Raw genomic sequence first — 27,666 nt, 5'->3', positions numbered from 1 at the left:
ATATGAATAAAATTCATATTAAAACTATAGGTTACAAGAGAGATTTGCATTTTAATGTGATTAAAATGTGTATTATATGATTAAATAAGAGTTTTTTTAATTATTAATCATTTTAATTATATTAATATAATATAATATAATTAATTTTAACTCCCATCACAAGGGAGTTATTTTTACCATACCTTTCAAAAAAAAAAAAAATTATTTTTACAATGGTGAGGAGTTATTGTAATCCCTCTTTTCCTTCTTCATCTGTGTATTCAAAACATAGAAGAAGGGCTAGTTGTTGCTGTGAAAAAAACCTCTCTTAAGAAAATTATTCTCTCTAAAAATTCTGTGTTTTTCCCTTCCCTCTCCCAAAATACTACAGAAATCACATCATTTCATTCCTTGTTGGAGAATAGCAAGGTCACTAAGTGGTAGTATTCATCCGATTTGTTGTTTGTCATGTTTGTGAATTCGAGAAGATTTCTTGTCGTTCGTGAGGAGAAAAGATCTTGATCTGAAGGAGAGATTTATACGTGAAGAGAAATGTTCTACAAGGGTGAGTTTTCTCTTCCTCTTCCCCTCTCTAGAAAAGCATACTTAGAATTTTTATTATTTATCTTAGAAAATTTGTATGTTTACTTCTCTGTATTTTGGAGTTTATCAAAATTGAATGTCAATGGCACGATGTTCACACACTTCCACGAGTGATTCAATTCTTTCAATTCGTTTTTCTCATTTCTCGCTCTTCATGTTCGTTACTCATATGTAGAAATAATCCTATTTTTTCTTTTTTATATCTGTGGGTGTTCGAACCAACTTAGACATATCTCGACTAATCTCCAAGACAACCCGTTGATCCTAAAAACTCATAAGAAGTTATTTTCTAGGTAATTGATCATCATAGATGGGACCCTTAACCTCTTAGCCATTTATTGAGATTATGTGTCCTTTTTACTACTAGACCAGTCCATGATTATTAGAAATAATCTTGGAAAACATAACACAATTAAATTCTTTTCAGAATTCAAATTAAAGGATAGCTCCTAAAGAACTTACTGTTTTCTAAAACATACTCTGGATTTATCTAAAAAAATATTGGCAACACTCACAAATGGGCTTTCATATATATTATGCTTTTTCTCAAGAAAAGAAAAAAGAATAAAAACATCAGGAGGCATACTCGCTATGTCGTCCATCCTGTAATTAGAGTGAAAAGGGACTGGGACTGGTGTTGTCAATCTCACAGTGAATATAGGCATAACCTTCATTCCAACTTGATGTCATGACTGCAAAACCATTTAATTTGGAGTGAAGTCAAACAGATGGGAAAAACTTGTTGAGGTTGAAAGGAAGAGAATAGAATTCTTCGCTTCTTGTATCGGTCTTGAACGAGCGGAATCTATCCCACCAGTGCATTCCTCTGTCCTTTTTTGTTGCATTGTCCTTACTGTGTAGCGTGACATCGAGGAACAGAGCCAAAAATCCAGCAACAAACGGCTCGGATGCGAAAGGCACATTGATCATGTCATTGAACTGAAACAAGGAGTTTAAAACTGACTGTGAAGCCTTTTTTCTTATAACTAAATGACTGATTATCAAATGGTTTTGATGTTGATATAAAAAAGTTGAACTGAGTCATACCCATCTTGCTCTTGTGTGGACCGGACCGTAACCGTTAACAGCGGTGTACTCGTTGAAGTACTGAGGAATTGATAGCCCCATGAAGATAGAGAAGCCTAATATGAACTTGATCCTAAAACTGTTGAGATTGCAAAACTGAAGGAAGCTGAGACCTGCTGAACCTGCACTTGCATCATTGATTTAAACCAGATCAAGTTAAACATTCTGAGGTGAATACAAACATACGGTAGAGAATTCTCAACTTCAATAAACATACCAACATAGGCAAAGAAAAAGCAGTACAGAGCTGCAATTATCGGCGCAGGAATTGAAGCAAAGATGGCACCAAATTTTCCTGATGCGCATCAGTATCCATATTGTTAGTACATATTAATAGAATTAACATGGTGATAGTGATGAATGGAACATGGACTTTCTTACCCAGTATAGAAAAGAATATCATAAAACTAGCAGAAATTTGGACCACTCTCCGGCTACCGACACGTGTTAATGCTAACAACCCGGCATTTTCACTGTATGGAGAAATTATGAGATGACTTTATCATGTTGGAAAAGAAAGAGAGATTAATAAATCAAATCTTTTAGTTTTAGTTTTTGCAGAGATCTTACATAGATACCGATGATCCGTTTCCTGTGCCAAATATACCAGAGAACAAGATGCCAACTCCCTAACATCATGAGGAAAAAGAACAACACTGAGCAACTTTATCAAAGACATGAATAATACATGATAGTTTTGCTCATTTCTCTTGTATGCAGTAACTTTAAGTACCTGCCAACCGACACCGCGGCTAAGAACAGACGGTGGGAGTGGAGTTGCACTTGCATATCTAGACACGGCAAAAAAGGCACCAGTGGACTGTCACACCCCAAAAACATTATTCCAAATGTAAGCAATGATGTCAAACTTAAACAAATAAATGCTCATAAGCTCTCACAAATAATGGACAAAACCTCAACGAGTGCAACAAATGAAGCAGCCATCATTGCAAAAGCTTCTCCAGCATCAAATGTAGGTGCTCCCCATTGAAAGGGATATGGGATACTAATCCTATAAGCAGTTCGAGAATCAGTCGAGTGACATTTAGTATGCATTCCCAACCCACTGTAAGGTACTTTGAAATGAAAAATTGAAAGTGATATGCAATAGGAGAGTTGATTTTAGACTTACCATGGAGAACCGCCTATAATTCCGGCACGATCAGTATGACAGCTTAGTTGAGTCTTTAGACCCACATTCTTATATGCCCCACCCACAGTGAGTAGGTGAGCATATATCCAGACAATCACAACCGAAAATATGACAGCAAACCGGTCGAAAACATGTCTCTCGCCCTTTAACATGTGAGGTATATACTGCAAAACAATTTAGATCGTATGTTTAATAAGATCCGAATTTTATCTTGAACGAGATCAAAAATGAAATTGCTCCAAGATCCTTTGGTCATGATTGGTTCTTGAGAGATTTGATGATACCTGTGAGAATACCACTAGCAGGATGAGCTGTGGAAGCCCAATCTCCACACATTTTGATAGCTACAAACCAAACAAGAGCTTAATGTAAGAAGGAGACTAAAGAAAAAAACTGGGCGAATAAAATATTAAGCATTTCCTCAGTCTCCATCGAACTGTCACAAAATACTTACAACTGGGAAACCCAATTCATATAATCCAAATCCCGACAAGGCTACCAAAGGGACAGTAGAGAGTGGACTCAAGAACCTGGACAAGTACAGAAGAGTACGCTTTTGGATTAGAAGGGTTGAAGAGTTGAGGTCGTATAAGATTTTCAAAACCAAGACTTCATTGGATTAAAAGCTCTCGGTCAAAAATCCACTGAAACTAACTATTTGAAGATTTGCACTCCCTGAAAAGCTTGATAGAAGTACAACAAGCTAACGACAAACCTTGCAACATTTCGCCAAAGGCCGCTGAAGCCGACTACAATCTGAAGAGTTGAGGCAACAATGAGGGCACCCTGAATTCCGCGCATAATTCTCTCAAATTTCTGATACACATTATGGATTGGATAAGTCAGAGTCAGCTCAAGTTAAGTGAGAACATGAAGGTGAGATTTTAAGCATATGGTGTTGATCAACGAATGTTACCTCTTGAGGATTCACAATGTCGCTATATCGACCCGCCAAAATAATTGAAATTGTTGTTGGCACATAGGAATAAGATCCTCCAATTACTGCAGGTAAACGAGTACCAAAAAACGTTTGCAGCAACGTGTTCAAACCAGCAACAAACAGCAGTGTTTGGATCATCTTTGCTTTCTCCGCCTGAAATGAAATTTTGTAGTAATAGAATTGAGATCCATATATATTCATCAAGAAACAAGAAAACCTTCAAACATCAATAAACAATTGTAAGCTTACATTTCCTCCTCCCATTTGGGGAACTAGAGAGGTGGGAATTAGCACTGTTGTTCCCAGCATGACCAAGTAATGTTGGAAACCAAGTAGAATTGCTTCGGCTGCATTTTGAATTTTCAACAATTAAATACAGCAACCAAAAAATGAAGTTTATTTGTCATTTTATTTTAGTTTACAATCACACTGAAGTCTGAAGATTAAGACCTCATTAAGAAGCAAAATTTTATTCCAAAGAGAAGCTATATATTTAACAATGAGGAGCAGGGAAATGAAAAGTTCGAGGAACTTACGCCATGGAGGAGGACTGGTAATGCAATAAGAAACATTTGGTAGCTGATCTTTTACTGGATGTGGCTGCAGCTCCTCCTGTTTTGGCGGTGGCGCAGACGTTCCACCTCCTGCCATGTTTCTTTTTCTTCTCCTTCCTCTCTTCTAAATAATTCGCAACTCTTATCCCAAGTATTGTCTTCTAATGCTATAAAGAAACTCAAATTTCTTGAATTCTCAAAACCCAAGAAGAACAAATATAAGGCAAAAACCAAGAAGTCAAAGTCGTGGACAAAAGTTATGCCTTTAACCCACACGAAAACCAAGAAATGGAACAACAAAATCAAACAATGGCCAAAGTTTCAGAAGGTAAGCATTGGATTGAAAGAACTAGGAAGAAACTTGAGAGTGTGAAAATGGGAAAAAAAATGATTTTTTACAGCTCAAGACCCACTTAAGTTTGTAGGACATGGAAACATAAAGGTGAATTAGAGATATGTGAAAAGAAGCAAAAAGAGTGATACCTCTCTTGGAGCAAGAAAGAAACCATCACACCTCCTCTGTAACCTAAAGCCAAAAAAGCATCTCCTAGTTCGTTATTTTATTGTCAGTCTTCTTACTTTTCTTCAATCACGTAAAGATAAAGTTTTGTATTGAAAGCTTTTCCCCACCATCTCTTCTGCGAATCTCTGCAATTAGTTTAAGCAATTACCACTACTTGCTAAAGAAAAACAACTTATTCCATTCTTCTCCAAACTGAAATCCCATCAATCCCAAAAGGCCAAAACTGTTTGAACTGGACTTAGAACAATAAGCCAACTTCAGAGTTCAGACCATTCAGTTCTGATATTTGCTTCTTTGTCATACAAAAAAATAAACAAAAAGAAGCACCCCCAAGTCTAAATGTCTTATGCTTCAAGTCTCACAGAAAATAAGCTACAAGCATTATGAAAACAGAGGCTATTGAGAGTTTTTTTTCCTCTTCCCAAGTGCTGTCAAATGTAGACAGACCCTCTTGACAGGAAGCTTGTTTCAGCGACTGAAATTGCAGCAGGCTAGCGAGGATTGTGGTTTGCATTAAAAACAACTCAGCATTATAATAAAAGTTCAAAACCACATGTAAAATTGGCAGTAAACACACCACACCCACCAAGAGCAGGTTCTCTGAAAACTTGAAGATCAACTTCGTTCAGATGAAGTTGATTGTTTTTGTTACTCTTAAATTGCAGAAGTGAATTGAAAAAGATTGCATCCCAATTTAGGTTGGTTTATTATTGTTTTGAAAGTAAGTTGTTCGATTCTTACGGAATAATCAACAGGACATAGACAGTATTTTGACATAAAATTATGCTAATGACTCAAAAAGTATCAGTATCAAATTCCTTGTTTTTGGTCAGTGATATCAACTTTTGCAGCTAGTTTAACTTAAAAGAATATGATTCCCTTTGAGAATGCCACCCGCCCATCAATGAAAAATCGATATTAGCAATTACTCAATTGCCTACAAATCTGTTCATTTTTCTTGTTTTAATAATAACAACAAATTGTCTTAACAGTTGGAGCTATTTTGAAAGCAAGCATTTTAAAATTTTTCACTCCCAAAATCCTTTCTTCAAAAGAGGAAAAATAAAAATAAAATGCCATGATTATCTGTACTTTAAAAAGAAGTTTTCTATTTGAACGTGTCTTCAACTTTGACCGTCCATGAGGGGAGAAAGGGCAGATAAAAAGATTATCATTTTATTCCCTGAACCAGACGGGCCAAATACATTTCTTTCCATAGGTCACAGCGTAAGGTTTAAGAATTAGTTTACCAATTTCAAAAGTGGAATAAAGGAACAGCCGAGAATGGGGCCATTAGGAAAAGTAAGGAAAGAGCATGGAAAATAAATAAATCAATCAATAAATCAGCGTTCTTTTCGCGGCAAACCAAGTACCCTGTTGAAGCTTTTCATTTGCCTCTGGGCTTTTCTTTAACAAAAGATACCCACAAGATCTACAAAATGTAATTTCACTTTACTTTTTTAACTACTAGTAACAAGATCGAAAGACGAGCAGACGACTATAGGGATGATCTTAGGCCCCAAACAATATCAATGTTCGGCCATTAGACACCCGGCGCATCAACCATTTCAAAATCGTTCCTGTTCATGATGTTTGATAGTTAACAGAGAAAAGGTTGAGGTAAAACGAACCTACTCTTGCAATTTTTCAAATACATCAGGGTCAGTTTTTCCACATTATGATCTAATGAAAGGTGGACAGTTATTACATCTGAGTTCGCTCATTTCAGATTTGATACATTGCAATAGAGCAAAGCAAATCTTGGAAAATTTTAAATATGGACTCCCAAAAGCTTTGCCAGGGTGTGTCCAGTGCAGTACATAAACAGGAGAAAATCAACAACCTAAAAAACTTTGGCAACAGACTAGGTACCACTCAAACACTAAATCCCTTCATGATTGCTGACACCGAGATGCCTCTAAAAGAGATTATACCTTCCCCATTAGCAAAAGGCTCAGTACAGGTAATCACCTGTCACCCAGAAATGAAGGGTAAGGATGAATAACCATCACTGACCACTGCCACGAACTTGCAACCGCTTCCTCTCCAGTTCAAGCTTAAAGAAAAAAGAAAAATGCATAGATAAGGAGGTTTGTGCAAGGCATCACAGAAAGAAACAAAAGGCTAGTAATATCCAATGTTAGGTTTTTCAGTATAAATCAAACATTACTACAAATAGATTCTTACCACTTTCTTCACCCGCTCATTGGCAGCAGGGGTGCCTCCAGAAACAGATTCTGGTAGATAGGGACTGCTAACACGTACTTCATTCATTACAACTATGACAGTCTTGTCCCAACGAACAGGAAGCCTAGGATTACATTACACCAATTGCCTTAGATTATCAAAATAACAATGCATGAAGCAGAATAATTATACAGATGTAACAGTTAGAGAAAATGATCGATGCAATAGAAATTTCGAGAAGATAAAAGCCTATCATGATGCTTTGCTATCTCTAGCACTTGTAATTCCGTTTTCTGTATGTGCATGCCTCATAAAATCAGATCATCAAATGAGCATACTTGGGCTTGCAAGCAACCCCACTAGGTGCCCAGACCATTCTCTAATTTTCAGACTCCATAACAGAAGACAAAAAACAGATGCATCTGTTTTAGCAGCATTAACGATAAAATTTATCATTCTAACCAAGTCATTGATATCATACATATCATAGAGTGTAAATAAAGTACCTGTACCATTAGAATGAATAAATATTCTCTAGAAGTAAAAATTTTCGATTACTTCTCATGATCAAAAGTATGTAAGCATATATGACAATGAAACTTGGCTTGAATGAAGAATTAACTTCTTAAAATACCAATTGAACTTAAACTATTAACTAACATAATCATTTACGTTTCTACAAAAAATCCAAATAAAGAATGAAGCTGACATAAGTTCCAACTCCAAATCGAGGAACTTGCACCGCAATAATAACAACTATGACTTCTGCATCGGGAAGGACAAAAAGATAATAAGTTTCATATATATTAAAAAAACAATTATATATAAAACTACTTGAGCGATGCTAGTATTCAATTACAATGGCTTTCAAAAGTATGTAACCAAAGATTATCATCACATAAACCAAAGGATGTAACAATTAAAATACATAGTTTAGGGAAAAATAAAGTCCCATTGTTATATCATCCAAAGACTTCTAAAACTTATAAAATAAATTTCTTAGATGTAGTAATTTTTCTTCTTCCACAAGATCTGCCATAATCTCTTTGATGCAGCTCTTTGATCCAAAGGAAAGTTCAATCCTATCAATCATCAGTTACAAATAGTAGTATGGCACTTCTCGGTCACTATTTTTCATTCAATTGTAACATAAGCTTTTAAAAGAATTTCTAGAGAAGCTACAAGGAATGGGAGGGAGAATATGCAAGAACTGGATGGAGGGAGGATAAACCAATTCTCATGCAATGAACTTTTGCCAAACCAATAGAAATATGACTTCTCTTAATGCCAAACAATCCGAATTAATGGAAAAAAAAATGGCCACATAGACTAAAAATAGAAGGAAAAAAAATGTTGAAATAGACTTGCAAAATATTCCTACGTTTTAGATAGGGCGTCAAAAATACTTTGGGCCTCACTGGTCACACCCACTCCTATCCTCTCCGCCTCAGCCTCTGCTTGCCTGCAAAATTCAATTCAACCCAAGAACCAAAAGAGAAAGATAATTGTTATACTAAGGGGTTATTGTTGTACAGCAAAAAAAAGAAAAAGAAAACCAACCTAATGGCGAGTTCCTCTCGAGCACGGAGAGTATTGAGATCGAGGTAACAGTTTTTGAGATCAAGAGGATCTTCACCATGTCCCAAAAACGAAAATTCCTTTATATAATTGGCCTTCAGCAGCCTTATGTTCCTACGAGGTCCTGGCTTCGAACCCTCCTGTGGAAACAGCAAGACAAAGAGAAAGAACAGAAGAGAGAGTCAAGGAATTCAAGAAACAAAACTGAAAACAGTGATCAAAATTTAGAAATTCAGAAAAGGATATGAAGGACGAGGATGTTGGAGGGGCGGTCAAAGGTAATGACTTGGCCTTGAAATTCATCCCCTAAGGTCGTCTTGATGGAGAAGAACGACCCAACAGAGAAGTCATCCCCATTGCCGCTACCATCCAGTGCCATTTTCTCCTTCCTTCCTCGCTTAAACTTCAAACTGTTAGCTTCCTCCTACTCAAGGAGTTGGGTAACCCCTGAATTCTCTAATCCCCATATAAATTAGGGCTTTTCTTCACCCAATAATTTCTTATTTAACATTATTAACGTAAATAACCCTAACTCACTCTTTCACTCTAATTATTAATCACGTGTTTAAATATGGAAAACATTTGTAATTATTGTAACTTCAAATTAGTATACAATTTAATTTTATCTTTAAAAAATTGAATTTTTCAAGTCAGTTTACCTTCTTTTAAATTTTAATTTGTGCATTTAATACTACACTCGTTTTTTTAATTCTTGTACACGGATAATTAATTAACTATTTTGATATGAAATATTAGTCTGTGTTTGTTAAGAGAATTGGACATATTTACTATTGATGCCGAAACATGGAACTCCTAAGCTTATATTACAAAGAAAAATAGTCAAAGTATCTGTAAGATAAAAAAAATTAAACATCAGTGTTGCGTCAAATCACACACACTCAGATGCTTAACTCAGACTCGGGTTTGTGAGTTACTTAACAATAGAAAATAGTATGGTATTTTAGGCATACCTTTCAACCAATGACTTTGGTCATTTATAAAAGATAATAAAGTGTAACTGATGTTCGGGCTCATAATGCCCCTCTATCATTCTTGAAATCGTTGAGTTAATACTCATTGGACAGTTACACCATCATCAAAACTGATGCTTAAGTACATCACCCACTTAATTTCTCAACATTTTCTTTATGGCTTGTTTGTTTTCTTTATAGCTTGTTCATGAGTTTTCCAATGTCCCTCATGTGACTCATATGCTCATGTTTTGCTTCTCATGGGTCCTCTAAGCTCATTTTAGGTTCTCCCTATAGGTCCTATACGCTCACTCCAGGTTCTCCCTCATGAGTCTTCTAAACTCCTCATAGGTCTTCTAAGCTCCACTAGGCTCTCTTCATGGCTCATCTGAGCTCCATTGGGCTCTCCCTCCATGGATCCTTTGAGCTCTTTAGGCTTTCCTCATGGGTCTTTCGAACTCTCCTAAGCTCTTTTCGTGAATCCTTTGAGCTCTCATAGGCTCTCCCCATGGGTCCTGTAACCTCTCATTGTCTCTACTCCGTAAGACTCTCTCCATGACTCTTATAAACTCTCCTACGCTCTCCTCATGGGTCTTTTAAGCTCTTATATATTATTATGGCTCCACTAGGCTCATTTTATGGGTTCCCTGAGCTTCACTAGGCTCTCTTCATGGATCCTCTAAGCTCGACTAGGTCCATTCCACTGAGCTTTCATAGGCTATCTCCAGGAGTTCATAGACCTCCTATGTCACACCCCCTCCCAGATTACCTTTCTTAATCCATAAGTGAATGTGACGACAGTAGTTACCAACTCTTTTGTGGGACTTATTGACTAACTTACATCCTTAACCTACTTAGATCCCTAGAATACATATATAACATTCACCAAACTAATGAAACTTTAAAAATAACCTCGGAACACCAGGGATCAACAATAACATAACTATATTATATTAACAGGTACAGAGTTCAGTGGGTCCTAACATACTTTACTAGTCCCTAATATGAGCAACACATATGTACAGACATTAAAAAAATAAATACCTAAAACTGCTCTTTAGACTTTGGACTTTTAACTGGAGTCTTTGAGTGGTAGAGCCGCATGACAGCTAACCTCTGGGGAGATAACCACTACTTGGGAAAAGAAAAACATTTGAAAGAATAAGCTACTTGCCCAGTTAATGACTTAATAAAAACATAACTCTCATGCTTAAACTGAAAGCTAGAAAACAGAATACTGGAACTAAAACATGTCAAGCAAATGTGTACATAAAACTTTTAAAACCAATATATCTGAAAATGTAGCTGAACTGATTCCCAATTGAAAGAGAATCCTTTTGCTCGATCTCTCAACGTCGGATATCCTTGTTTAAGAGAGAACCCTTTTGCTCAATCTCTCAAACATAAGTCTGGGTTGGGGTGAGAACCCTTTTGTTCAACAACCTTTCAGCCAATGCTGGGAAAGAACCCTCGTGGTTCAGTCCTATTGAACTGATTAACTATCATACGTGCACGTAGAGCAAACTGGATCCTGACGTCGAGGATCATAATTGAAGTAGGGTACCACTGCTTATTACTGAACTGAGTGAATTATTCTGATACCTTCTCTAAGTACTTCAATATCAAAATCATAACATAACTGAAAACCAGATAGACAACTCAGATACCGTCTCCTTGTACTTCAGTATTGAGTTGAAAATACCTGATAGGAAAACATTTTCATAAAACAAGCTTACTGAAAGCTTGATCTCATAAAACATAGTTTTCATAAGAATATAATTTGCTAATACATGCTCAACAACATTAAAAGCACATATGCTTTAAAACATAATACAAATACTTGTAACTTAAACATGTCATAGAATCTTCTTCTAAGAACTACCATAGTTCAACCATTGTACCAAAACATATTTCATAAACTTTGTAACTAGCATGCGTTTATTAACTTTAGGGAAATGCATTGCTTGGAACTTCTTGTAAAATAACTAGCATAAAAGTAACTGTCAATAAAGCATGGATTATTAAAATATTTATAAATCATTTATAGTCACTCACATATCCTTCAAGTTTGCTTCTTTAAGGCTTGATAAGATTCTCTAATGGGCGTTGAACCTACACATATAAACATACTACTTAGTGTTTACATTAGCCTTCCTTTTAGGCCTACTCAATAAATCAAGCTCACATGGAAAACCATCACATTGTGCCTCCTACCATTCACTTTAAGGGTTGGACACTTAGCCAATTTGGAGGGCTTGAGTACCAAAAGAATACACCCTTTGATCGTCCACACTCCCCACACTTACAAAAATTTTGGAGCATCAAACTCCAAATTTGAATGCAACAATTCATAACTAAATTTTCAGAACTCATCTCAAAGAACTTCCTTCTACAAACTTGCTTAGAATCAAGTTAGCAACATTACCTTAAAATTTCAGCTCAATTCTCTGTCGTTTGATCTGGAGATTCAAACCTTCATCATTGGCCCCAATTCAAGCAGCTGCCTACTTGTTCAACAATTTCCAGTTCAAATTTCAAAAATGTATAACTCGAATTCCAGGCCTCATCTTAAAAAGTTTTATTCTACAAAGTTTTTTATGACCGAGTTAACAATATTACCTCAAATGTTTAGCTAAAAATCTTCGTGATTCGTCCTGGAGCTTCAATTCTTCACTGATGGCCTAAATTCACCTAAGAAACAAACCCTTCGTATTTATTTTGCTCCTCCGGCCTTATTTCGGCGAGTTTTCCCTCCAGTAGCACATCTACAAAAAGTAGACATAAAGAGCTTTTGAATGCCATTGAAATTACATAAATAGCCTAAGTAATCTATCCAAATTGTTCAAATGAAATTGGCCTTCCTTCATATGCTACCGCCAAACTCCTTGCATGAAATCTTCTTGGGCCACTTAGCTCACTAATGAATATTAATGGTTGAGATTTGATTAAGCCACTTTCTTCCCACTCCACTCACAGCACAATTTAGCATTAAATCTCATAGGATAGTATGGCCTCCTCTTGGTTTCCCATACTTAGCCAAAATCTTACCATTCTTTCCTACATAACCATCCGAGAGTTCTCTTGCTCTTTAGTTTACTTTCTTCCTCCATCACTCCTAAACAAAACATAATCTCATTAAAACTTATTGGAAGACATCACATAATTTACACTTGCTTACTTAAGGTAATTAGGGTTCGAGTTTTACAAACTTTTTTTCCCTAAAAGAAATTTCGTCCTCGAAATTTACCGTAATATCAACTGAAAAGTTGAGGATATCTCTACTTTTCTTGCTACTCGGGCTCCCAGGTTGCCTCTTCAATGCCATGATTGTTCCATAACACTTTCACTAGAGGTATCGTCTCGTTCCTGAGTACCTGTTTCTTTCTCTCTAAAATCTCAATCGGTTCCTTTTTGTATGAAAAATTATCTTTGAGTTGAATTGGTTGTTCTCTTAACACATGCGTAGGATCAGGCACATACTTCCTCAACATCGATACATGGAATACGTCATGTATAGGAGCTAGTTCTGAAGGTTATTGCAATCTATAAGATGTTGGGCCAACTTATTCCACAATCTCATAGGGTCCTATGTATCGAGGACATAACTTACCTTTTCTTCCAAACCTAATAATTTCTTTCCACAGAGGTAATCAAAGAAATACCTGATCTCCAACCTCGAATTCTAGTTCTCTTCTTTGCTTATTAGCATAACTTTCCTATCTATCTCTAGCGGCTTTTAGGTTATCCCTAATAAGCTTTACATTCTCAGAGGTCTGCTGAACTAACTCTAGACCCAATAACTTCCATTCTCCAACATCATTCCAACACATAGGGGTCCTGCAAGGCCAACCGTACAACGCTTCATATGGAGCCATTTCGATGCTTGAATGAGAACTATTATTGTACGCAAATTCAATCAATGACAATTGCGTATCCCAACTACCTTTTAACTGCAACACACAGGCTCTTAATATATCTTCCAATGTCTGAATCGTCCTCTCAGACTGTCCATCCTGTTGGATTTTATGTCCTAAAACTCGTGGTATGTAAACAATGGAGCTTATTCTGAAAATTCAATAAAGGTATTATTGAATAGATATATTGCTTGAATAGGAATCCAATAAACCTAAAAGTCCCTTGACTATTGGATGAGTACTTGAACTTTATGTGGAGATATAAAGATTGATCAGGTTCGAGTAAATAGTCAAAATGATTTATAGTACGTGGATAAGGTTGGGTACTTTATTCTGGTAACACTATTGGATACGCCCTACTCTGTAGTTGTTACAAGGAGTTGTAAAGTGCTACAGACGAAGTGATCCTAATTCATTCATGTTGGACATGAGGAGCAGGGGTGTCATCGTGCAAAAGAGTTTGTACAAGATCGGACCACGAAATAAGTCACTCTTACTTTATAACGTTGTTTACTGTTTAAGACTGACTATTTCAAAACGATGACCTAGGTAACTTGACCTTAATACTAAGCTAACTATGAACTCCTGTTTATCTAGGATTGCTCTTAGATTTGCATAGGGGAGGGTTGGCTCAACAGCGCCGGCTCAATATGACTGCCATTTCAGGGGTGAGACTAGATAGATAGCTGGGGACATAGGGTGCAAGAGGGAATTCACTCCTACCCGCTATAGGGATAGTAGAGAGGTTGTTCCCTTAAGTGTTGATTCTGGGGCTTGAACAAGGAATCCCGCCCTCTCATTTGGCATGAGAGGGACTCGATTTTGTGATTGGATCACAAAACAATTGTTCATTAGGGGATTAGTGGGACTTAAGGAACAAGAGGTAATTTTGGGGGTAAAACAAAGATTTGACCCATCCGTTATTGCGAACAACTTTTGAAGGGTTAACTTACTAATAATGATTATATCAAGTGGACATAATATATCTACAATGAGGGAAGTTCAACTATGGGCTTTAGTGGAGTGATCCATTAGTTAACGAATGGGGGTTAGATCGGTCTAATGAGGTTAGCCGATTAATCTCAGATCGTTGAAATCCATGATCTGTAGGTCCATGAGGTCCCCTACTAGCTCGAAAATGTATTAGCTCTAGAGTAGCGTGATAAGTTAATTTGAAATGTTCATATTAGAATCAAACGAAAATTGGAGAAAATATATTTAAATATATGAAAATGACTTTGTGTAAAAATTAATTTAATATTAGATATTAAATTAACTAGAATTATTTAAATTGTTTAAATAATTATTTATTAATTTTATTAGAAAATTAATTTATGAAATTAATGTGTAAAATTAATAAATTTTGATTTTAGAAATAAAATATGATTTTAAATTCAAAATAGATTTTTGGAAATTAGAAAATTACACAAAACTTGAAAAAAAAATGGGTTTTTCATCTTAACTAGCATACTTGGAACCCACCTCCTCTTTTGTTTTACTCCAAGCATGAGTTGCATCCCAACAGCATATCTTTTTGTATGATAGTCTACAATATATTGAAGAGATTGAAGTGAAGAAAGGCATGAGAACCGACTGAATTTTTGCTGAAAAATTCGGATGAAGAAGGTGTTCTTCAATGGGTCATGTTCAGTGAGCTTTCTCCATATTCTCTTTGATTCCGGCTTATTTTGAGTCCCACAACTCAATCTAAAGTACCAAGAGGATAGTAGGGAAGATCTTATGGTGGTCTACACAAGGATTCAGAGGATTTTGCAGCTGGAAATGGAGATTTCGTTGATTCAACCAAGATATGTTCATGAAACCCATTATACTCTGTTTTTAGCATGTTTCTTTTCAACCAAAATTAATGAATTAGAATGCTTATGGATCCTAATTTCTTTCGCTGCGTACTGGCATAGATCCAACACATCTGTCTGCGGATGAAAAATCGTACTGAATTGTAACTTAGTACCCATAGCCTTCTACAGACTAGGCCAAAACTTGAAGTAAACCTCGGGTCTCGATCTGACACTATCAACACTGGGACTTTATACTGACTGACTATTCTGTCTACATAAATCTTAGCTAGATGGTCCAGCGTAAAGGTAACTTTTACTGGTACAAACTTGGCCATCTTGGTCAGTCTATCGGCTATCACCCAAATGCCATCATATCCTGAAGGTGTTCTAGGCAGTCCAAATAGAAAGTTCATCGTCACGTGCTCCTACTTCCACTCATATATCGGAAGTGGACTGAGTAATCCTGCCGATATCTGTCTTTCAGGTTTCACTTGTTGACAAATCAAACATCGGTCTACATACTAAGCTATGCCTTTCTTCATTACAGTCCACCAATACGATCTCCTCAAGGTCCTGTACATCTTAGTGCTTCCTGGATGCATGGCATAAACAAACTTGTGCACCTATTCTAGAATAGCTTGCTTAAGCTGCAACACATTAGGCACACACATTCTTCCTTCCTTTACTAACATTTCATCTACTCCTAATTGAAAACCAGTTCTTACTCCCTTGCTCACTTCTTCTATAAGTTTCTGGAGATCAGGATCCTTCAATTATTCATGTTTAAGATCTTCCATCAAAGTGGGTCTTACCTGAAATGTAACGATCAATCCTCCTGACTGACCTACTGATAGAGTGGCCCTAAAACTTCTGAACTCCTGGAGTAACATTCATGATATCGATCCAAGGACTGCTTTAGATCCTGAGGGCTTCCTGCTTAATGCATCAGCTACAACATTCGCCTTACCAGGGTGGTACTCAATTGAGTAGTTATAGTCTTTGGTCAGTTCAATCCATCTTCTTTGCCGCAGATTCAGTTCCTTCCGATCAAAGATATACTTTAGATGCATTAGTGGGTCTCTCCCAACTCACTATAGCTTTAGTCTTCGGTGGATTCAAACTCACTCCTACTGCTAAAACCACATGACCAAGAAATACAACCTGGTCTAACCAGAAATCACATTTGCTTAATGTGGCATACAACTACTTCTTTCGCAGCGTCTGCAAAACTATCCTCAAATGGTTCACGTGATCTTCCCTATTGCTTGAATACACCAATATGTCATCAATGAAGATTGTCATGAATCGATCCAAGTATGGATGAAATATCCTATTCATCAAGTCCATAAATACTGCAGGGCATTCGTTAGTCCAAATGGCATTACTAGGAATTCGTAATGTCCATACCTCGTCCTGAATGCAGTTTTTGGAACATCCGCCTCCTTTACCTTTAATTGGTGGTAACTTGATCTCAACTATATCTTAGATAAAATCGTGGCTCTTTTTAACTGATCAAAGAGATCATCTATACGAGGTAATGGGTACTTGTTCCTGATCGTCAACTTGTTCAACTGCCTATAATCTATACATAACTTGAGAGTATCGTCTTTCTTCTTGACAAAAAGACTGGCACTTCCCAAGGTGACACACTAGGTCTGATGTAACCCTTATCTACTAATTCCTGCAACTGAACTTTCAACTCTTTCAGTTCTTCTAGCGCCATCCTATATGGTGCCTGGGGAATATGTGTTGTACTTGGAATTAAATCGATAGTGAACTCAACTTCCCTATCAGGTTGTAAATCTGATAACTCTTCAGGGAAAACATCCAGGAACTCTTGTACAACTAGTACATCCTCAGGTTTCAGCTTTCCATCCTGCAAAACCATCACATGGGCTAAATAGGCTTCACATCTTTTACTTAGCAGCTTCCTAGCCTACACTGCTGATATTAAGCTTCTAGGGTGACATCAATTCTAGGAAATCTAACTGAATCACTTCATAAACTATAATTGCCAATAACTATCCCAGGGCCTGTAAAACTCTTATACTACTACAACCTCTCCTACAACATAATAATAACTACTTAGGGACATGTTCTCTATAATCTTTCCTACATGCAATGCAACATGCTAGATAAAAATATAGGTATAGCACCATAAACAACTATTTCATAAATATACTAGTATATAAAGTACTTTACCAGTCACAACATCAGAAGACTCCTCTGCCTCCTGGTGGGTCACTTCGTAAAACCTGCCCTGCCGCTGAGGTCGTCCTGCTCCCTTTCTCGTTTTTCTTCTCTTGAATCCCTTCCTCGGGTTCTTGAGCTACTTGGCTGATATACCGTCTGTAAAGTCATTCTCTGTTCTGTCTGAACTCTTCGACCTAGCTGGGTACACTCCTTCTTGAAATGTCCTGCTTGTTCGCACTGGAAACATACGTTTTTCCCCCTATAACATGTCCCCCGATGATGCTTACCACAATTCATACATAAGGGTTTCTTACCTATACTAGCTACTGGCTCGGTAGGATGCCCAAACCTTGATCGATCACCCATACTAACCATAGGTCTTGGTTTCTTCCTTCTTACACTATGCTGACTTGTAGCTCTCTGTCTCTTCCTAACTGCCTGACCAGAAAATGGAGGCCTAGAACTCTCACCTCTCGACTTTGTTAAAGCTTGCTATCGTTCTTCCTTTGCTCCCTGTCCTTTATCAATATCTATTAGGTCTTTCTCAATACCGTGTTTCTTTTCCGAATCCACCAGAATGGACTCGACATTTTCCGCCAATCTTTTGGTGATCCTATTAAATATTCTATCCTCTAACTGAGGATATATTCCTGTTTGCGGAATCCTCGACTCCCTGTCTGAAGTCATTTCCTGATTTACTAGGTCTTTACCTTTTTGTTCATTAGAATCTGGATTCCTTCGAATCTCGAAACTTCTAAAGGTAGGGTTAGGGTCCCCATCTACTGTCCGACTGCTCTGCATGCCACTTCTTCTCAGAATCCTTTCTTAATTATGTAGTACACATGTTAGGAACTTACGTTAAGGGACATAGACTCATGCATGAACGCTCTTTTCCCCAAAATCTTATGCTCTAATACCAACTTGTCACACCCCTTCTCAGATTACCCTTCTTAATCCATAAGTGAATGTGACAACAGTAGTTACTAACCCTTTGTGGCACTTACTGACTAACTTACATCTTTAACCTGCTTAGATCCCTGGAATACATATATAACATTCACCAAACTGATGAAACTTTAAAAATAACCTCGGAACACCAGGGATCAACAATAACATAACTACATTATATTAACAGGTACAGAGTTCAGTGGGTCCCAACATACTTTACTAGTCCCTGATATGAGCAACACATATGTACAGACATTTACAAAATAAAAACCTAAAACTGCTCTTTAGACTTTGGACTTTTAACTAGAGTCCTTGAGTGGCAGAGCAGCATAACAGCTAACCTCTGGGGAGATAACCATTACCTGGGAAAAGAAAAACATTTAAAAGAATGAGCTACTCACCCAGTGAGTGACTTAATAAAAACATAAATCTCATGCTTAAACTGAAAGATAGAAAACAAAATACTGGAACTAAAACATGCCACGCAAACGTGTACATAAAACATTTAAAACTATTGTATCTAAAAATATAGTCGAACTAATTCCCAATTGAAAGAGAACCCTTTTGCTCGATCTCTCAACGTCGGATATCCTTGTTTAAGAGAGAACCCTTTTGCTCAATATCTCAAACATAAGCCTGGGCTGGGGTGAGAACCCTTTTGTTCAACACCTTTCAGCCAATGCTGGAAAAGAACCCTCGTGGTTCAATCCTACTGAACTAATTAACTGTCATACGTGCACGTAGAGCAAACTGGATCCTGACGTCAAGGATCATAACTGAAGTAGGGTACCATTGCTTATTACTGAACTGAGTGAATTATTCTGATACCTTCTCTATGTACTTCAGTATCAGAATCAAAACATAACTGAAACCAGGTAGTACAGCTCAGATACCTTCTCCTTGTACTTCAGTATTGAGCTGAAAATACCTGATAGGAAAACATTTTCATAAAACAAGCTTACTGAAAGCTTGATCTCATAAAACATAGTTATCATAAGAATATCATTTGCTAACGCATGCTCAACAACATTAAGAGCACATATGCTTGAAAACATAATACAAATACTTGTAACTTAAACATGTCATAGAATCTTCTTCTAAGAACCACCATGGTCAACCATTGTACCAAAGCATATTTCATAAACTTTGTAACTAGCATGCGTTTATAAACTTTAGGGAAATGCATTGCTTGGAACTTCTTGTAAAATAACTAGCATAAAAGTAACTGTCAATAAAGCATGGATTATTAAAATATTTATAAATCATTTATAAATCATTTATAGTCACTCACAGATCCTTCAAGTTTGCTTCTTTAAGGCTTGATAAGATTCTCTAATGGGCGTTGAACCTACACATATAAGCATACTACTTAGTGTTTACATTAGCCTTCCTTTTAGGCCTACTCAATAAATCAAGCTCACATGGAAAACCATCACATTGTGCCTCCTACCATTCACTTTGAGGGTCGGACACTTAGCCAATTTGGAGGGCTTGAGTACCAAAAGAATACACCCTTTGATCGCCCACACTCCTCACACTTAGAAAAATTTTGGAGCATCAAACTCCAGATTCGAATGCAACAATTCATAACTAAATTTTCAAAGTTCATCTCAAGGAAATTTCTTCTACAAACTTGCTTAGAATCAAGTTAGCAACATTATCTTAAAATTTCAGCTCAAAATTCCCCGTCGTTTGATTTGGAGATTCAAACTTTCATTGTTGGCCCCAATTCAAGCAACTACCTACTTGTTCAACAATTTCCAGTTCAAACTTCAAAAATATATAACTCGAATTCCAGGACTCATCTTAAAAGGTTTCACTCTACAAAGTTGTTTATGACTGAGTTAGCAATATTACCTCAAATGTTTAGCTCAAAAATCTTCGTGATTCATCCTGGAGCTTCAATTCTTCACTGAGGGCCTAGATTCACCTAAGAAACGAACCCTTCGTCTTTATTTGCTCCTCTGATCTTATTCTGGCGAGTTTTCCCTCTAGCAGTACATCCACATAAAGTAGACACAAAGAGCTTTCCAATGCCACTGAAATTATACAAATAGCCTAAGTAATCTGTCCAAACCGTTCAAATGAAGTTGGCCTTCCTTCCTATGCTACCGCCAAACTCCTTGCATGAAATCTTCTTGGGCCACGTAGCTCACTAATGAAGATTAATGGCTGAGATTTGATTAAGCTACTTTCTTCCCACTCTACTCACAGCACAATTTAGCATTAAATCTCATAGGATAGCATGGTCTCCTCTTGGTTTTCCATACTTAGCCAAAATCTGACCATTTTTTCCTACATAGCCATCCGAGAGTTCTCTTGCTCTTTAGTTTACTTTCTTCCTCCATCACTCCTAACCAAAATATAATCTCATTACAATTTATTAGAAGACATCACATAATTTACACTTGCATACTTAAGGTAATTAGGGTTCGGATTTTATATCCTATCTCTTTAGACTCTCAAACTCGACTTATGTTATTAAATATATCATAAATTAAGATTTTTTATAAAACAAAAATTAACAAATTATATGAAATATATAATGGGATGCTAACAATTTAATTGAATATTTTTCCAGTAGGGAGGAACCTTTTTCCATTTTCTACAGTGTTTAAATTAAAAGTTAATTTCAAATTTGGTATGATTAATAATTTAATAGACTATTGTAATTGACATATTTTAAAATTTTCGAGACATTTCTCATTTTAACACATTGGATATTATACTTTCTCAGGAAAAATAATATTGTTCAACCAGATTCCCTAGGAAATTTAACTCATTGAAATCAACTTTGTATTTATATTAATTTTAATATAGTGGGTATAATTTTCAATATTTAATCCTTTCCTTTGATTTTTTTTTTATCTTAAATAAATTTATCTTGAGAACTCTGCAACTTAATCTATTCAATGAGATTTTCGAAGAAATTTAATTAGTTGAAATGAACTTTGTATTTATATCAATTTCAATATAGTGAGTACAATCTTTTATATTTGATCTTTTGATATTTTCTCTCAAAAAGTAAACTTGTCTTGAAGGTTTTGTAGCTTGTTCTAAATGTTAACTAATCTTGAGGGTTCCATAACTTTTTCTCGAATGTAAATTTGTCTAGAGAGCTTTCTAGTTTGTTCTCGATGTCGATTTATCATAAGGACGTTGCAGCTTGTTCTCAAATGTAGATTTATCTTGAGGGCTTTCCAGCTTGTTCTCGATGTTTATTTGTCTTAAGAGCTTTGCAGCTGTTCTTGAAGCTATAGTTCTTGGGTTTGAAAGTCATCTAAGCTTCAAAGCTTCAATCTTCGAGTCTTCATGTCTTTAGATCTTTAGGAGAGTTATATTTTTCAAATCTTCCGAGTTTCTAATCTTTGGAACTTCAGATCTTCAGAGCTTCAGCCTTCAATTCTTCACATCCTCTATAAGGGTAAGGCCTCTATTTATAGAGTTACCTAGGGCCTTACACGAATCTTGGCTAATTTACTTTTGGGCCAAAAAATTAGGCTTGTTTGACCCAAATTTTTTTCATATAAGCTTGAATTTGGTTGAACTTTGGATTCGAATGATTTTAATTACTCGACTCGATTTAATTAATAATTTTAGGCACATATCGGGCCACTGGTCAAATTTATTGATCGTGGTCTAGGTTTAATCACTATTGAATTCAATAAATCTATTGTTGTGATCAAATGATCATTTTTTTTAGTTTATCATTTATTTATCTCTAAATTTTAATTTATGGACAATTCTTAATTGGTCATAGATTAAATAAATTAGACTTGTAATCAAAAGTAACAATTTTTTTTAGATCAAGAGAGGCTTCTCCAATTGGCCTTCATCGGCATGTTTACAGACTTACAAGAGCCCAATTTTGTTCTCTCACGTGGCAGTTGAAAATTAAAGTGAATAAGAAAGAGTTAAAATGATTTGTTTTTCTTTTTCTTTTTCTTTTACCTTCTTTTTAAAAAAACGGGGTTAATAATTATACAGGTAGAAACCTAAAGATATGTTTAGCCAAAGAATTAGGAAGTAAGATTTATGAGTTTGTGAACTCAACTCTTTATTTAGCTCAAGAAAAGTCTTAGTATTAAAAAACATTTATTTTATACCTCATTAACTCTTACGTTGTGGACTCCAAAAGTACACACCTCTCAGACTTCATAACTTCAGTTCACAATACCACTCTTTGCTCTAAACACCCTATAAGAACCTGTTTGTATGGGATTTTAAATCGATATTAAATATCATTGTTTATTTCATAAAATTTTAGTTTTTAAAACTCAGGATATTATTATCCATGGAAACTTCAAAGCTCATTTGATATGGGTTTTTTTAATACCTTGCAAAAGTGTGGGATTTTTATAACTCGGAGATAACCTATAAAAATATAGCTTAATTAATTAATGAATTAATATTAATTACTCATTATTATTAATTTTAGTTAATTATTAGATATAAATACTTAATAAATTTCAACTAATATATTTATCATTAATATTTTATCTTATCTTAACTATTTAATTTAAATTATTAATTATCATTTATAATAATTTAATTGTTTTCAATAATTAATTTAAATTAGTTAATTATATTTAATAAAGATTTAATATAAAAAGTATTCATTTATTTTTATTTTTATTGATTAAGTAATGCTGATTCATTCCCATCGCTGCTGCCATTTCTTTTCCTTTCCCTATAAAAATTTGAGTTGCGTCATATAGCGACGATAATTCTCTAATACCCATAACAAATTAGGCTTTTTAATTTAAAATTATTTATATACATAATTTAACTCTCCAATTATTGATCACAAAGATTAGGATTTCTAATAGCAACAAAAATTGACTAAAAAGAAATAGACATTTCCACATCAGCTATTTTTTTTTTCAATTTAAATTGGAGCATTATTTATATATATATATATTCCTTTTACTGATTAAATTATAGCAAGTATCTCTTAAATTTTAGTTAAGTTTTAGGGTTGTTTTCTAATATAAGAAAATGAACCAAAATAATTACAACTAATAGTAAAATATGATAAATTACCATCTATGTCTATTTGTTGAATAATGTCGTGGCCTTTTCGAAGTCTAAAATTTTAGTTAATTTTTTGGGGCATTATATTGTTTTTATTTTTAAAATTTAAATTTTGTTTCAGCCTGGTGAATATTTTGGAAGTCCTTTTATTCATGGAAAAGGCCAAGATTTGGGGAGTAAATGAGGAAATTGGGAGTTATCTTTTTCTTTAATAGTTGTGGGTAGTGGCACAGTGTTAAGCCCAAAGTTTGGAACTTCAAAACCTTGGACTTCTTATGTCGTAGTCAACAGTAAGGCCTAGTTATGGAATGTCAGCTTCTTTTGGGATAAACGTTGAGCGTGATGTGTGGCAATGATAGTGCCATAATCCCCTCTTTCATTAAATTATTCATGTCTAAACTTTCTTCTTCCTTCAAACTTTTTTTTTTTTTTTTTTTTTTTTTATCATTTTTGTATTTTATTATAAATGTTATAAACTCATAATGTTAATGATTCGAACTCCCCTTATCTTTAATTGTACTAAAAAAAATGTTATAAATATTTTTAAACTTTCATCTTTATGTTTATCAAATAATCTATTTAATTTTTTTCCCTAAACTTCTAATTTCTTATATCTACTAAGCTTTTTGTACATTAGTCATGAACTTTCATAGGATTGTACCTCTACTATTTAAAGTTAGGTAGGAGTAAATAAAAAATCTTATTTGAAATAGCTAAAATTCAAATATCTTTTTAAAGTATAAGAACCAAATAAACACAAACTTGAACATTTGAAGACTTATAATCATTTTATAGCACATAACCTAAATAAATATAAATTTGAAGGTTTGAGAAAAACTTATAATGTTACTAGTGGTATGGGTCATTTTTTAAGGGATCGAATCTCGATGCAAAAGCACGTGAATGCTTTGTGCCATTGAAATTTGATTTGGAGAAAAAAAAAACAAACAACAATATAAATATGGGATAAATTGCAACATGCTTTTCAATTTCTGAGGAATTTTAAAGGAAAAGAAAATACTACATTTAAAGAACTTCTCTAATTTTCCACGAACTTTTGATCTCGAGCAAAACACAACTATCGAGATTTTTTCCTCTATTCTCCAACAGGATTTGGGTTTGTGGGAACCCTTTTTGAAAAGGGAAGAAGGAAAAAATGTTGAAAAACTTTTTCCCTAAATTGTGTGTTTTTAAAAGTTGAGAGAGAAAATTTCTATTAAACCATCAAGAGAATGAAAGTGATCTACTGCTCAATAATAATATGTTGTTGTCCTTTTTTTGAGAGAGAGAAGTCATGTAACTTCCCTTTTAACTCACCATTAACTCCCTTTAATCATGGAGAGTTTAAAATTTAACTGAATTTAGATTAAATCTTATTTAATTTAATTTAATTTAATTTAATAAATAAATATTAATAAATCTAATTAATTATTTAAATTAATTGAATATCATATATTTAATTAATATTATAATTAAATAAAATTCAAATGTATTTCCCTCTCATAATCTATAATTTAAATATGAATTTCATTCATATTATATAATATTTGAATCTTATTAAAAAAAAAAAAATTTTCTCTCATATCATATAGTTTAATTTTGAATCTAATTCAAAATTAACTTTATAATATAATGTATCTATATACATTATACTAATTATATCATATACAATTAATATTTAATTCCCTCATTCTATATCTTACTCATATTAATTTAATATTTGAATCTTATTCAAACACTAATATTCTCATATTATAAAGTTGTATTTTTAATCTAATTCAAAATTAACTTTGTATTACAATATATCTATATACATTATATTAATTGTATCTCATACAATTAATGTACATTCCCTTATTTATTTTGAATAATTCAAATTTATCCATAACTAATTAATTCTTTTCGTGTCACATTGGAAGTAACCTCCATTCGGAAAGTATTTTTTAGCTTAAATCTAGATTGCGGTGAATAGGGGGAAGTTGTTCAAACATAAGTCTATTATATGATATGATATATAGATTTCAACTACCACGTCTCCACGATAGTTTACACCGTGAGATTCATATGACGCTTCGTGTCACTCTGGAAGTGACCTCCATTCAGAAAGTGTTTTGTATGAATCAATAACAAGGTAAATAGAGGAAGTTGTTTATAGTAAGTGGGTGAAGGATATGAGTCAATATATCTTGCGGTCTCTTCCATTAGTTTGGACCATGAGATTCCTATGTTGCACCTACTGGTTTGCTTTAGGCGGCTCTTGCTAGTCATTTAACGCTGGTTATCCCCTCGGAGGGTTGTAACATAGGATTCAGAACGACTCAAGCTCTAGAAATTGATAGGATTTCTTAGGTCTATTCCCAATCTTGACTCCCACTACAAGAATTTTGGGCTTTAGTGTTGGTTGAAAAAAGTGAAATCAGATGTATAATGTCGTTTTTTTTTTAAAGCGGATCTTTAATGTCGATTTTAAACTGACATTGTAGGGGTACCTTTAATGTCGGTTTTAAACTGACATTAAAGACCCGCTTAATTTTTCCCTTTTCACTCTCCCCCTATTTTCTATTTTCCCCCCATTTTTTTCATTTTTCCCTCTTCACTCTCCCCCTATTTTCTTTTTCCTCTCATTCTCACACTTCTCTCTTCAGACCCTCTTCTTTCTCACTTCTCTCTTTCAAACCCTTGCCAATGGTTAGCGTAACCCTTGCTGCTGTGCAACCCGTGTAGGTTTGTCATGGTGTAGATCTGGCTTCCGTGCAGTTCTGTTCGTCGTACAACCCGCGTCGCCGCACTCAGTCGCCCGGATCTGAAGTTGCCTGGATCTGTGTGCCGTCGTTCAATATGAAGTCCAGTTCTGAAGATCTGAAATTCACCGTTCGTCGTTCGTCCAGATCAGTATGCTTTTTTTCTCTTTCCTCTCTTAAACTCACAACAATTTTTGTTCTTATGTTACGCCTCTCACTGTTTGTGTAAATGTCTCAATGAAAGCCAACTGCGATTTTACTTCAATATGTCTCTCTACTCCTAGATTTAGGCCTTTTTAGGTGTGTATGGCATTTAAAATTCGATTTGATCGATGGTTTTGTTGTATATGATACATTTGTTGAAGTATTGGCAAGAGGCGTTGCCAAGAGTTGCTTCTGCGTTGGGTATGCGTGAGCAAGAGCAGTGAAAGCGAAATGTTGAGCGCAAGGTGCTGGGTAGACAATCTTGTAGCAAATGGGTAGCGCTACACGATGAGGTAGGCGATCGTGTAGGCGGGCGCTGGACAATCGTGTAGCAATGCGGGGAGCTAAACGATGAGGTAGATGATCATATAGCAGCTGCGCGGAGCTAAGCGATGCTAGACGATCGTGTAAATATGCGCGGGCGCTGGACGATCGTATAGCAGATGCGCGGACGCTGGACAAACGTGTAGACGGGCGCTGGACAATCGTATAGCAGATGCACGAGCACTAAGCGATAACTATATGATGGCGCTACGCGATGGGCATGAGCACTAAACGATGAGTAGACGCGCTACACGATAGGTGGAATGCTAAGCGATAGGCGATGACGTTAAACGATAGGCGAATGCATTAGACGATAAGGCGTCAGCGCTAAATGATGGGCACGGTAGCTAAATGATAGCCTATACGCGAGATCGTTTACTAAACGATTGAGCTACACGATGGGCCACTGGAGCTAAGCGATAGATGCAGGAACTAAACGATTGATTGGCTTGAGAACATGTGCATTATGCTAATTAAATACACTAAAAAAATGTTTGACTCACTGTTTTAATAAGTTTTAGTTGATGACTCGCAATTTTAAAATAAGATTCTCTCATTTATTCAACTATTGAGTTTTCTTGTTTTGTAGGTGCAACAAAGGAGTAAAGATTTGGTATCACAACCTTTTTATGCTTTTTCTTGGGGAACTCTAGTAGAAAATTTTGCCTTGAATGTACCATTTATACACATTCCCAATAAACACGGTTAGTTGAATATGAATTCTGATCACATTTTCACTTTCAATCCTTTGTCTTAAACCTTTTTTGTTTATGATCCTTTGAACAACAATGGTCAGACAAAGATGCCTATAACCAGACACTGTTGAAGCTAGGGGGGTCTGTTCAAGAAGAGTTATGAAGGGATCCATACTTACCAAGTGGAAAAGGACAGTAAACTCATAATGTTTGTATTACTTGTAATTTGTGTTTTCAAGG

The 27,666-nt window shown here is 35.3% G+C and overlaps 2 protein-coding genes and 1 long non-coding RNA gene across 6 annotated transcripts; 1 reads left to right on the top strand and 2 right to left on the bottom strand.

The window, feature by feature from the left end:
- Positions 1-408: 408 nt before the first annotated feature.
- LOC150035272 (uncharacterized) lies at positions 409-27,666 on the top strand. The gene is made up of 3 exons (XR_016530696.1): positions 409-544; positions 27,321-27,435; positions 27,528-27,666. It is a non-coding gene; the product is annotated as an uncharacterized LOC150035272 (long non-coding RNA).
- Positions 987-5,577, bottom strand: LOC120081439 (nucleobase-ascorbate transporter 7-like). 4 transcript variants are annotated; one of them, XM_039036302.2, is made up of 16 exons: positions 5,425-5,507; positions 4,799-4,963; positions 4,298-4,482; positions 4,011-4,108; positions 3,738-3,914; positions 3,537-3,637; positions 3,276-3,351; positions 3,106-3,165; positions 2,801-2,985; positions 2,584-2,680; positions 2,402-2,488; positions 2,239-2,297; positions 2,050-2,141; positions 1,886-1,963; positions 1,630-1,790; positions 987-1,521 (listed from the first exon to the last, which is right to left on the bottom strand). In XM_039036302.2, exons 3-16 carry the CDS (start codon positions 4,410-4,412, stop codon positions 1,303-1,305), a joined length of 1,605 nt encoding a protein of 534 aa, XP_038892230.1. In that variant the 5' UTR covers positions 4,413-4,482; positions 4,799-4,963; positions 5,425-5,507; the 3' UTR covers positions 987-1,302. The 4 variants fall into 4 exon arrangements, with proteins under 4 accessions (XP_038892230.1, XP_038892229.1, XP_038892231.1 ...); XM_039036301.2 differs by having other exon boundaries at positions 4,298-4,502; positions 4,799-5,577; XM_039036303.2 differs by having other exon boundaries at positions 4,799-5,527.
- LOC120081440 (uncharacterized) lies at positions 6,454-9,094 on the bottom strand. The gene is made up of 5 exons (XM_090315606.1): positions 8,851-9,094; positions 8,586-8,746; positions 8,407-8,487; positions 7,026-7,149; positions 6,454-6,894 (listed from the first exon to the last, which is right to left on the bottom strand). The coding sequence occupies exons 1-5, from the start codon at positions 8,980-8,982 to the stop codon at positions 6,847-6,849; spliced, it is 546 nt and encodes a 181-aa protein (XP_090171732.1). The 5' UTR covers positions 8,983-9,094; the 3' UTR covers positions 6,454-6,846.

Source organism: Benincasa hispida, chromosome 7, assembly GCF_027475165.1.
Source record: "Benincasa hispida cultivar pf3 chromosome 7, pf3_genome.v1.1, whole genome shotgun sequence".
Taxonomy (NCBI): Eukaryota; Viridiplantae; Streptophyta; class Magnoliopsida; order Cucurbitales; family Cucurbitaceae; genus Benincasa; species Benincasa hispida.
The sequence above is the reverse complement of the archived record's forward strand: the minus strand, read 5'-3'. Positions and strand labels throughout refer to the sequence as shown.